Source organism: Lemur catta, chromosome 11 (assembly GCF_020740605.2).
Source record: "Lemur catta isolate mLemCat1 chromosome 11, mLemCat1.pri, whole genome shotgun sequence".
NCBI lineage: Eukaryota > Metazoa > Chordata > Mammalia > Primates > Lemuridae > Lemur > Lemur catta.
The window spans coordinates 68,719,965-68,732,303 of record NC_059138.1 but is presented as its reverse complement, the minus strand read 5'-3'; the positions used below and the strand labels follow the sequence as shown (position 1 = coordinate 68,732,303).

The 12,339-nt window shown below is 38.9% G+C and overlaps 1 protein-coding gene across 1 annotated transcript in view; it reads right to left on the bottom strand.

Moving 5' to 3' along the window:
• The window catches only part of SP4 (Sp4 transcription factor), a 75,032-nt gene extending 62,958 nt beyond the window's left edge, over window positions 1-12,074 (bottom strand). The window contains exons 1-3 of the mRNA XM_045564449.1: window positions 11,850-12,074; window positions 11,315-11,430; window positions 9,253-10,807 (exon numbers count right to left, since the gene is read on the bottom strand). Coding sequence (XP_045420405.1) covers window positions 9,253-10,807; window positions 11,315-11,430; window positions 11,850-11,856 — 1,678 coding nt within the window. The 5' untranslated portion in view covers window positions 11,857-12,074. The remainder of the gene's footprint in view (window positions 1-9,252; window positions 10,808-11,314; window positions 11,431-11,849) is intronic.
• Window positions 12,075-12,339: the final 265 nt, after the last annotated feature.

The window sequence follows — 12,339 nt, the reverse complement described above, 5'->3', positions numbered from 1 at the left end:
ATAAGGTAAATTAACAAATTTAAACCTGTGAGTACTTCCTAGATTTTTCCAACCATTCTCTGATTCCACTCAAGAAAAAGTTATCACATTGTTCATATTAAAATGACAGTATCAGAAACACAACTACAGTTAAAGAGCTGCAAGTAGTCCCCTAATTTATTCAAGGGGAATATGTAATATGTTCCAAGATCCCCAGTGGATGCCTAAAACCATGGATAGTACTCCACCCTGTATATATGACGTTTTTTCATATACATACATACTTATGATAAAGTTTAATTCATAAATTAGGCACAGTGGAAGATTAACAACTTCTCTTTGGCATATATTTTCTTTCTCTTTGGCATATCTGAATTGTCAGCATCGCCTTTCTTATACTTTGGAGCCATGATTAAGTAAAAGAAGGGTTACTTGAACACAAGCACTGCGATACCATGACAATCAATCTGATAACCGAGAGGGCTGCCAAGTGACTAGTGAGAGGGGAGCTGAGACAGAGTGGATACGTTGGACAAAGGGAGAATTCCCACCCCAGGCAGAACAGTGAGATTTCATCACCTTACTCAGAATGGCACACAATTTAAAACTTATGAATTGTTTTCTAGAATTTTCCATTTGATATTTTCAGACCACAGTTGACCACAGATAACTGAAACCATGAAGGGGGAACTCCTGTGCTGAGATAAAACATTAAATATCTTAACTCCCAATTCAGTGTTAGGCATTGAAATGTGTGCTTAAAAGACTAATGATTTGTCATTTACCAAATGAAAGATCAAATGACATAGAAAAACAATACCTAAGCTCAGAGTCTAAAAATAATGAATATATTTATGAATTAAAGTGTTACATTTATTGCTTAATAGAATTCACCTTAATTATACTGTCTCTATAAGAAAAATGGTAAATGTCACCATCAACACCATCACCCCAAATCCCTAAATATTAATACTTATTCAATCATTCAAGCTCAAGTAAGACTTACAGAGATCTCTGACTATATACTGGCTGAGAGTACCCAGAATGAGACCACATGCTTAAATATTTATAGAACCTTAAATTTTAGAATTAGAAGATAACTCTAAGTTTATAGTTTATCTAATTAAACTTTTAATGCAGTATAAGAAATTCTTCTAAAGTCTACAGATGGATATCCAACCTTTAACGATAGGAAGATCACCACCTAACAGAACAAACCATTCCATTATCGTACAGCTCTAGTCTGTGCTTACGTGTGTACATACACAATATTCTATGTTTTCCCAAAGCCAAACAAAACTATTTCAGTTTCGATATATCTAAATACATCTGCCAAAATTTCTTTTGTTTTCTTTTAACAATAAAACTCCCTGCTCTTTGATTATCGCTAGTATGAAAGGGTTTCTACTTTCTTCATTCTGAGAATCCTGTTTGCCAGTTTGTCAATGTCCCATTTAAAATGTGCCACCCAGTACTGTGCACAATATTGCAGAAATAGACTGATAAGCACAAAGTACAGAAGTAGCTTTACTCTACTCTCAGTTCATATTAAGCCAATAAATCCCAAATCATTTTCACAAGGCCTGCTGCCAGGCCAGGTTTTTTATTTTGTAGGGATATAATTCCCCCCACTTTAAGTAGAGGATCTTACCTGTTATATTCATCTTGCTAACTATGGCCCAGCATTCCAGCCTATTAAGATCACTCTGAACATCAATTCTATATCCTATCATATTAGCACTGCCTTTTGGCTTTGTCTCATCTATAAATTCAGTAAACAAGGCCATCCTTTGGCCTGGTTTTTGAAACAAAAAAAGTTAAGCAAGGCTATATCAAGGACAGAATCCCATGCCATAATACCAGAAACCTCTGAGGTTGACAATCATTTACTATTTTTCACATAATCGTGCAACCAGCTATGAACCTTTAAAGAAATCAGGACTATCAATACTAAAATCAAGATACACTGTGTTGACATTACTTTTGTATTTGCATCTGGAAACCCTAAAGAAAGAAGATACAAACCTATTTTCTTAGTGAACCTACAGTGGCTCCTAATGATTCCTGAATTCTTTCTTAAATGTTCAGGGGCCAACCACTCAATAATTCATTCAAGGACTCTGTTAAGGATGCTTATCAAGCTCATTTGTCTGAAGTTTAGAATGTTTTGAAAAAATGAGGTGTTTGTTCATACCATATGTTTTGGTACTTTTCCATGTTGCCTGACTTTTAAGTTACTGACACTAGCCTGAAACTAAATCTGAAAGTTCCTTCTGATCCTAGGATAGCATTCACCTGCATCATCCTGACTTCCAAAAAGCAACTAATGTCCTCTATCTCCTCACTTACCTTGAACAAATATCTCAGAGAGTTACACTGCTAGTCATTTCTGCCACAACTGCATTTTCCTTGCTGGTTAACAGAAGCAGTGTGGAGAAGCCCTGTCTTTTCTCTGTTCTCTTTTAATATAGTATTACACAATTTTGCTCAAGCAATGTGTCTCTCTTGCTTTGATTTAAAGTCATACAAGTTGTTTAAAATAATTTTAAAAGCCTGACGTTATAATAGTTTCTGCTTTCCTGACATTATTCTTAAAGTGTCATGCTGCTTTTTGCTTTTATTCTTAATCATATGCCCCTCCTTCTATCTTCCACAAAACAGTATTTTAAAATCTGAGCTTTACGTGGATGTCTCCATGAAGCCACACCAGTTTTTATCTACCACTTCTTTTATTACTTTTGGTCATAATCATCTCTTAGCACATGTTAGAGCTAGAAGAGACCTTAACTGAACAATATTTCAATTTCCAAACTGTCTACCCTTTAAAGGATTTAAGTACGCAAATCAGACACAAAAGGGTGAAAAACAGCCCCCTTTTTTGGTCATTTTATCTAACAAAAATGCCATTCAGAAAAAAAGTAGTCCTTTATCTACAGACATATCCTTATAGCTGCTTATGTTGCATGAACATAAGAGATGGGATAACAGATAACTTTGAATCATGGCTCTCCCACTCACTAGAGGGCCAATTTTCCTCAAGAAATTAAAGCTCAGTAAGGTGGTCTGTAAAATGGACATAATACCTATCTGACAAGGATATTATGGGGTTTAATGAGATAATGTAAATACCTAGACCAGGTATGGTGGCTTATCCCTGTAATACCAGGATTGAAGAGAGAGAGAGCGTTGCTGGAGGCCAGTTCAAGACTACCCTTGGCTATATCATGAGATCCTATCCCTACAAAGAACAGAAACTTTAGCCAGGCATGGTGGTGTGTGCCTGTAGTCCCAATTACTTGGGAGGCTGAGGCAAGAGGATTGCTTGAGCCCGGGAGTTCGAGTCTGCAGTGAGCTATGACCATGCCCCTGCACTCAAGCCTGAGCAACAGAGCAAGACCATGTCTCTAATAAATACACACACACATACCTAGCCCAGCACCTGACATATATTAAGTAAATCATAAATGTTTGTTTCCTTCCTCCACAAGTTTCATTTTTAGAAAAATCCATTTCTTTCTCACACAAGTCTAAGGAAAAAAAAAATCCATTTCTAACAAAAATTTGGGAAAAGGTAAAATATTTATACAATTTGAAGAGAAAGGTACTACAATATCTCAATGGCCTGAGGACTTCCCTACCTACATATGGAATTTACTAATCTCTTTAGTTCTAAACTTGCTCTTTTAAGAAAGAAAAAAATACCACGTAGGTTCCACCATTAAATTCAGTAATAAAGAGACCTAGAGAATTGTATTTTTTACCAATATCATATTTAATATACAGTGCTAAATATCCAGTGACGATAGGGACAGCTTATCTGCAAGGAGACAAACTAAGCAGGATATTCTCCCTCCCTGATTCCCATACTTCAGCTACATTTACTTATTTACTAGTAAGAGATTTGGATAAAAAAACCAGAAATACAGTAGAAAGACAACTGGAGCAGAAATCAAGATTCTAGCCCTTACTTTGACACAAAATATAAGAAAGCCATTCAACCTTTCTGGGCTTCAATTTCTTCATTTCTAAAACAGGGCTAAACAGAAGGTGGGAGGAAATAGGCTCAATTATTTTTAAGTTGCCTTAGTAACTACAATTTCATTAAGTCTTCATCTCACTGTGTATGTACATAAGCAATTGTGGTTCAACAGGTTTCCTTTGCCACAATTTGCTCATTCGCTAGGTAGCAAAATGACAAGCATTATGAACATACAATCTTATCTCATACCTAGATCAGAAGAGTACAGAAAGAAGAGCACATACATGTGCAAGGTCTGGTATCAGGCTAGGTTCCTCCTTTTACTGTCAATCCTTAATGTGTCATCCCCAAGTACTTAATATAACATGCAGAACCTCTAACCCACATTTCTGTTTTCACTTAAAACTGTAAAAACACAAAATGCCTTTATAAATAGACTTTAGCAGCAATATCAAAAGGTTACAACTGGCAAGCCATAATCTCCAAGATCCTTTCAACTAAGATTCTATTATTTTATAAAATCCGGTATTTCTACAAGATCTATGCGTAGCACTGTTCCCTATCTTCATTCTTGATCAAGCTTCTTTTTTTTTTTTTTTTTTTTTTTTTTTTTTTGAGACAGAGTCTCGCTTTGTTACCCAGGCTAGAGTGAGTGCCCTGGCGTCAGCCTAGCTCACAGCAACCTCAAACTCCTGGGCTTAAGCGATCCTACTGCCTCAGCCTCCCGAGTAGCTGGGACTACAGGCATGTGCCACCATGCCCGGCTAATTTTTTCTATATATATTTTTAGGTGTCCAGATAATTTATTTCTATTTTTAGTAGAGACGGGGTCTCGCTCAGGCTGGTCTCGAACTCCTGACCTCGAGCGATCCACCCGCCTCGGCCTCCCAGAGGGCTAGGATTACAGGCGTGAGCCACCGCGCCCGGCCATTCTTGATCAAGCTTCTTTTTCTCTTTTCTCTTCGACCTGGCCCAATATTCCAGAAGTATTACTTATTATATATTCCCTGATTAAGAATTTGAAAAGCAGGTGATTAAAACTTTTCCCTTGCTTCTCTATCTTGAAATTCTTTTCAAAAAAATGCACTTTAAAAACATTAATGTAGCTCTACATTGAGAACTTTTCATCTTCCATGAAAAAAACCATCTAATGGGTAAAACCAACTCAGTAGTTCAGAACTTAAATCATTTGTATAGGGTACAAGACATAAGTTCCTCATAACAAATAGCATTATAAGATTTTAGAGAAATAAAATTACAGAGTAAACCTGACTTCTCTGAAAAATGAAATAACCAAACCAGGAGTGTGTACACATGTGTATACACAGAAATGTTACTTTAACGTGCCTACTTAGGGAAATCCAAATTAATACAACATATATAGCAAAGGAAAACCATATTTGTATTACACCTCAAACGAATTTTCTACCTTTACTAGCTCTAGAAAAAAGGTGTAAGAGGTTGACTCTACTGGATTAAATTAGGTTTTTAAATTAAATATAAACTTCAATTATTTTCTTTGGTCCTCATTTTTATCAATAATAAAGAACTGGCCTTCCCATTCCTGGTTTCATACTACATCTCTAGTTCTTATACTTTAATTCCCTGGAGAAGGGAAGAAATTAGGTAAGAAAGTCAAGTTCTTACAGGGCCAGCAACATCTTACCAAGTCTGAACTTCCTTTGTGGGAGAACTAGCATAAAAATGTTAATTTCTATTAAAATTGACAAAGAAATATCCATTCATCAATCAAAAGGCCTACAGCATGACCTGTTACTATGTGTGATATAATAATTATGGCCAAAAGTAAGTCAAAATGCTGGCCAGTGCAAGTTAATTACAGATTTAGATACCAATGCTCCCTACAAGCTCTAAATTCTTTAATTAAGAAAACGTAACTCCTGAAATTCACTTTATTTAGGGCTACCAGAGGACATTGTGAAAACAGGTAGTTCTTTTTCAGCAAAACACCTTCCACTCTCCTCACTTAGTTAAAACAGAAAAGTTCTTAAGCCAGAAGTAAGTACAATTAATTGTTATCTTTGCACTGGGTGCAGTGGCATGTTTGTAATCCCAGCCTGTAACTGTAGCTATTCGGGAAGCTGAGGCAGGAGGATTGCTTGAGCCCAGGAGTTCGAAATCAGGCTGGGCAACATAGCGAAACCCTGTCTCTAAATAATTTTTAAAAACAAGGTTTCTGCAAAGGATACATGTATTTAGTTTCTACTACATTCTAACTAATGCTCAGCCTGGAACTCAGGATTTTCAGGTGAGACCAAAGCACAAAAACACATTCTGCTGAATACATTATCAAGGAAGGAGGCTCCCCATAAGTTGTCACTAACATTCTCATTTTATGAAACTAAGTATGAAACTCCCCAGCTTCAAGAAGTGATTTCATTTGATTTGCCTGGTATGATTTTTTTTTTTTTGCTTTTCTGTCCACATCATCCAGATTCCTCTACCTCTTGAAGAGTACAACGAGGATGGATGATAGAGAGTTCCCCTTGTCCTTGAGTAAGTCATTACATTCTGTTGAGACTAATAATTTTTTTCAAGCCTTGGTAATACTTATGGTGAATATTTAGAGCAAAAATTTTTCCACAAATGAAACAATACCATTCTCCTGGGTGGGAACATGAAATAACCAAGGAAGCACTTAAAAGTGAATGGGGACACAAAGTAAAATATCTGAACTTCCAGGAATATAAAAGTGATGTTTATAAAAGGGGATATATAGGCATTTATTGCTCATTCTCCCCCTTCTCAAGACAGTGAAGTACCTGGTATCCCACTCTGGTCTTAAAAACACAAAGCCAAAAGAAATTAATGAAAACAGAACTATTTCATTAGCTTCATTAAAAACCACTCCAACGCATGGGTCCCAATTCCAAACTGCTATTTCTCCATTACCTTCTATACCTTCATTCAAAAAGGATTTCTCAAGCAGCAGCTACTATCCTAGGCAAAGCAGTAAAATCTGCCAACTACATTAGATAGCTACATTGACTTGTAGAAATCAGGGTACATTTCTAGTCTTTTAAAAATGGTTGAACACATCTATTAGAACATTAATTCTTTAACATCAACAAAATTTAAAATCTTTGGTTTTAGGAAAAAAATCCAACTATGTAAAGTTCAAATTTCCTTGTACACTTAAGCTTCCCAAAATCACTTTAAGTGAAAAAAATTATCCCTGAAAATGACGTAATAATCACACCTCTTGGGAGTGCTCAGCACATAGTAGCCACTCAATACATATCTGTGGAATAAAAACTAAAAAGCTGCACTTGCCACCAAAATCCATTCTCTAAGGCACTTAAGGCTCGACACCCACCTGCTTCCATACTCTGTCTTCTGGTTCATTGCTGATGACTAGATCCCGCATTTTTCAAACTTCAGTGAGTTTTAGAATCACATGGAAAGTTTGTCTGAAAGGCAAATTCCTGGACCCCACACCTCAAAACTTACAGTTCCAGAAGCTGGACCCAGCATTTACTATGCACCATTCAAGAGAATCTGAGTTGGATGGTCAGAACATTTCCCTTACCCTCACAATGGGTAAGGGAAAACCTCTCTGGATTCTATTAATAACAGATATCAATTAGAGAGCAGAATTGACTATTTCTAACCTAAATTTAAGTTACTCAATTCTCTTAATCACAATTTACTAACTAATGCTTAATAGTCAAGATGAAATGCAAGTGAAACAACTTGCGCTTTGACAACGCAAACTATTATTCAACCCACCAAAAACACTTTTCTGAAATAGTCCGGTCATTGTCAATGTTTTTAGAAAACGAGTAGAAACAAAGCAAGTTAAAGATTTTAGTTCAGATAAATATTTATATAATTGTGTTGTAATAGTTTTAGGGGAAAAAAGAATGCCACACTCAAAATACTGACTAGATTACTGTGCTGTCAATATGAGAGCTACTAGCCACACGTAGCTACTTAAATTAATATTAAAAATTCAGTTCCTCAGTTACATTAACCACATTTTAATTGCTCAACAGCCACATGTAGGTTGTGCCTAACATACCCGCTAGGACAGATAGAGAACATTTTTAACATCACAGAAAGTTCTGCTGGATAGCGCTGGTCTAGAGGTAGTGAGTATCTAGATAAAAAATGTAATCTCGGTTCTCCTGAATCAGAAGGCTCTACCTGGCAATTTCCAATTTTACATACATATATTAAGTATTAACTGTAAAAGAAGAACCCTAGCATAATTTTTCTGCAACTTATTTCAAGAAATGGCATTCAGAAGTGAGAAACTTATTTATCTTTGATAATCAAAATAGAAATATTTAACTAACAAGGTCTAAAAGTATCAAAGTCGCTAAAACCATAACAAAGCTTTCACCAAATCAGAATCAATGAAAAATATTTAATTACTAGAAAATGAAGATATTAGGTACTGGTCTGAAAAAGATCAAACTGTAAGACTAGTTTTCTAAGTACTTTACAAGTATCTATTTATATGCATAACAACTGCTTTTACAATTGGTTTAAATTATTACAGCAATTAATTCAAATTACTGACATTTTACTGTCTACATTTTTAATTGCTTTCCATGAACCTCATACTAAACATCTATAAATAACATGACCATAAGATTTACTTAAATATAATTTTACAAATAAAGGACTATAAATTCAAAATGCTGACCAAATCTTGATTTTAACACAACAGTAGACATAAAAGTTAATCAAACATTTTACAACTTAAAATTCTATCTCTCAGCTGCATCAGTATCTAGTTTAAAGAAACCCAGTGTAATAAAACACAAAAAAGCATGGGTGACAAAATGCTGAAGCTTGAGATATAACTTCCAATTTTAAAAAAGTTAGCCTTATTAACAGAATTAAAACTTCAACAGACTCACAACTATATACCAATTCAGTAGAAACCTACTTTCCTTCAAAGAAGAGATAGATATCATTTCGACTAGGGTTCCTTCTCAAGAGTTCAAGTGTACTCAAATATGATCTCTAAATTACAAAAGGCAATTATGATTCTAATCAAAAAGTTTTGTTCCATGAAAGCATACATTTTAAAAATAGTCTAACAAATGTGACACATAAAACCTAACACTAAAATCTACAAAAGTGAACATGTCTCACTGATTATTAGAGTGATAGTTATTAGGATTCCTGTTTATTTTTGATTCCTTATGATAGTTTGTTTACTTCAGAGTTCTGTGTCAATCTAAGAATTGGCAAAGAAAAGCAATAACTGATCGTTATTACAAACTATTTAAGAGGTAAAGAGAAAAGATGCTGTAACTTACCTGCAACACTAGTGATTGTAACTGGAACTCCCTGCACTTGAACGCCTGCAGCACCCAGGTTGGCGACGCTCACTGTCTGAAGGTTAGGCACTGATGCAAGCTGGGCAGTATTCAAAGTTATTGGGGTACCAGCAACAGCCACAGGAGCAATCTGAGCAAGAGTTGTGCCACCACTTGAAGACACTGGGGTGATGGTTAATTGTTGGGATAACCCAGCATTCTGAACTTGCAAATTTGAAAGACTCTGAATATTCTGTACCTGTACAGTTTGCCAGCTGATTTGCCCTGAAGGTGTTAAAGTTGGAGCCCTGATAAGCACCTGAGTCGGATTTACTGCTTGAAGTTGAACATTCTGCAAAGGCTGCTGCTGGATGGTCTGAATTGTCTGCCCTGACTGGAGTTGAAATGACTGTGGTGGAATAGCCTGAATAATCTGTTGCTGAGGCTGTTGGATCTGGATCTGTTGTAAGATAGGCTGGCCTACAATTTGCACCTGCTGAAGAGAATTTGATTGATCCTGTGCATTCTGTATTCCATTAGGCTGAAGCTGACTGGAACTCTGGGCTTCAGACTCAGTAGCAGCAGGTGTTTGAGATTCTTCAATGGTGCGTTCAGAACTACTGGCTGATGTGCTTGCATACTGGCCCGTATCTGCTGAGCTCACTAATGTGTCACTGCTTGTCAGAGATGTTGAAGCAGTGGTTGTGCAGGTGGTGGAGGAGGAGGGAGATTCCGGCATAGTACTGGCAGAAGCAGTGGTGGTGGTGGGTGTGGAAACTAACTGATTCCCATTGGAAGTCCCACTATCAGCAGTAGTAGCAGGCTGGCCAACCTGTCCAGTCCCTCCTCCAGCAGCCACGTTGTTTATCACTGGCAAAGCTAAAGTCACTCCTCCAATATTAATTGGTAGGGTTGTTACAACTTGAGCCTGAGTACCAGGAAGGGTCTGTAATTGCAGTGGTATTGAAACACCAGGTCTAATTTGGACTGGAACTGTCTGATTTGCCAGGTTTTGAGCAAGAATATTTCCAGAAGCTGTCCTGTTAGCAGCTGTGAGTATAGCTTGGTTATTACCTGCAGAAATGAGCTGAATTTGACCCTGCAAATCCTGTAGAGATGAATTACTAGTTGGATTGATTTGAATTTGCTGACCTTCCACTGTCTGAAGTTGTGGAATCACTTGGTATTGTACACTACCACTTGGATTTTGTACTTGTATGACTTGAAATTGACCAGGGGTGGAAGGGTTACCTGATTTAGTTTTTGTAGGAGATGCACTCCCGTTATTACTGCTGGAAGAACTAGACGAACTAGAAGCTGGTTGAGAAACGTTATTTTCTTTTGAAGCAGGAGGAGTGGAGGCAACAAGTTGCCAAGCATTTCCAGCAAGTTGCGTTGTTACCAGTTCTAGCTGTTGTGGTTGATTTTGAAGTTGCACCAATCCTTGGCTTGGATCTATAATAATTTGTTGTTGTCCAGTTGCTTGATTCTCACCAGGAGTCCCTATTTTGCTGCAAGTAGCTGCCAGTAAAGCCAGAGGAGAGGGCTGAGAATCCTACCCAAAATGGGATGGTAAAGGAGAGGGGGGAAAAAAAAAGCGGGTGGATTTAGTGGAGGCCAGCAGTTGGAAGGGGTTATTTATTTATTTATTTTGACAGCTCTACATATCAGAACTTAGGAAGCGGCAGAAATTAAAAAGAAATATGAACAAATGCAGGTAAAAGCTATATGAATAAGGAAGCAGATCCTGTAATATAAAGTTTAAATAAAAGGAAATTTCTTACAAACTTTTTAAAGTGCTATTTTCCTAAACTCAAAATGCCCTGGGGAAAACACACACCGTTTTCTTATGGTCTGAGTTCCTGATGTAATTTTAAACAATATTATACACTCAAATATGTGAAATCTTCATGAATTTACAATTTAAGTTCCTCACTCTCAGAAAGATGCTTTGAGTGCATAAACATTTTTATTCTGTTCTTTACTTCTGGGCATTTAAAGGGCATAACTCCCTCTCTCTTCTAATGTGTCGTGATGAATTCTCTTATATGTTTGCTTTTACCTGGGAGCCTGAGGTTTTGGGTTTTTTATTGTTATTCTCTGGCTCAGAGGTTTTCCCTCCTTCTGTAGCCATCGCGGCTGCCGCTGCCGCCTCCTCCTCCTCCTCCTTCTTCTGATCTGCAACAAACCCCCCCCATACACACACGACAACAGGTTATTAGGATTATTATTATTCGTCCTCCCCCTCTCCTCTTCTTCCCCCTCCCCCCGAACATTAATCTCCATAAACCCGCGATCCACGCACACCGGCAGGGGGTGGGGGAGAAGGAGGGAAGGGAGGAGGGGGATACCACAAAACGTGGTTTGAAACCCGACCCATCGGCTTCAGAGCAACACCCAGAAGGAGGTTGTTCTCTCTCAGACATTAAGACAAAACACAACCCTCCTTCCCTCCCCGATTCCCTCCCTCCCTCTCCTCCTCCCCTTAAAGCATCTCAGCGGCCCCGGGGGAGGGGGAGAACCGAGCAGGGTCTGGGGAGGGAGGGAGGGAGAGAGGGAGGCGGTGAAGGAGACCGAGGGGGGTGGAGAATACGTACCGCTCATCCCGCATTAACAGGACAAACCCTCAGACGGAGACACTGGGATAGAGGTGGGTGGGGGTGGGGGCGAGGCAGGAGGAGAGGCCGGTCCCGCCCGCCCGCGGTGGCTCGGAGGAGGCTGTAGCTGGCACAGGCTCTGCCTCTTTTTCCGCGAATGGCCGCCGCTGGGCTGTGGCGTAGCAGCTCCTCTCTCCGCCCGAGCCCGGCTGACTCGCCCTTGATTGACAGCGGCGGCGCGCGGCGCGGGCGGCGGCGCGGGCCGGGGGCGGGGCCAGGGCGGCGCGAGCCCGGCCGACTCCCCACCCCCCTCGGCCTCTCTCCGCCGGAGCCACCGACTCTCCACCCCTTCCCCCAGCGGATTGGCCGCCGACCTGCCGGGGGCCGGGGCGCTGGGGCCGCCTCCTCTCCACCCCCTTTCTCGGGGTTATGCTTTTGGCAGCTTGTCTTTGCCTCCCTTGGCTCCTCTCGAGCTCTTTCTCTCGGCGTT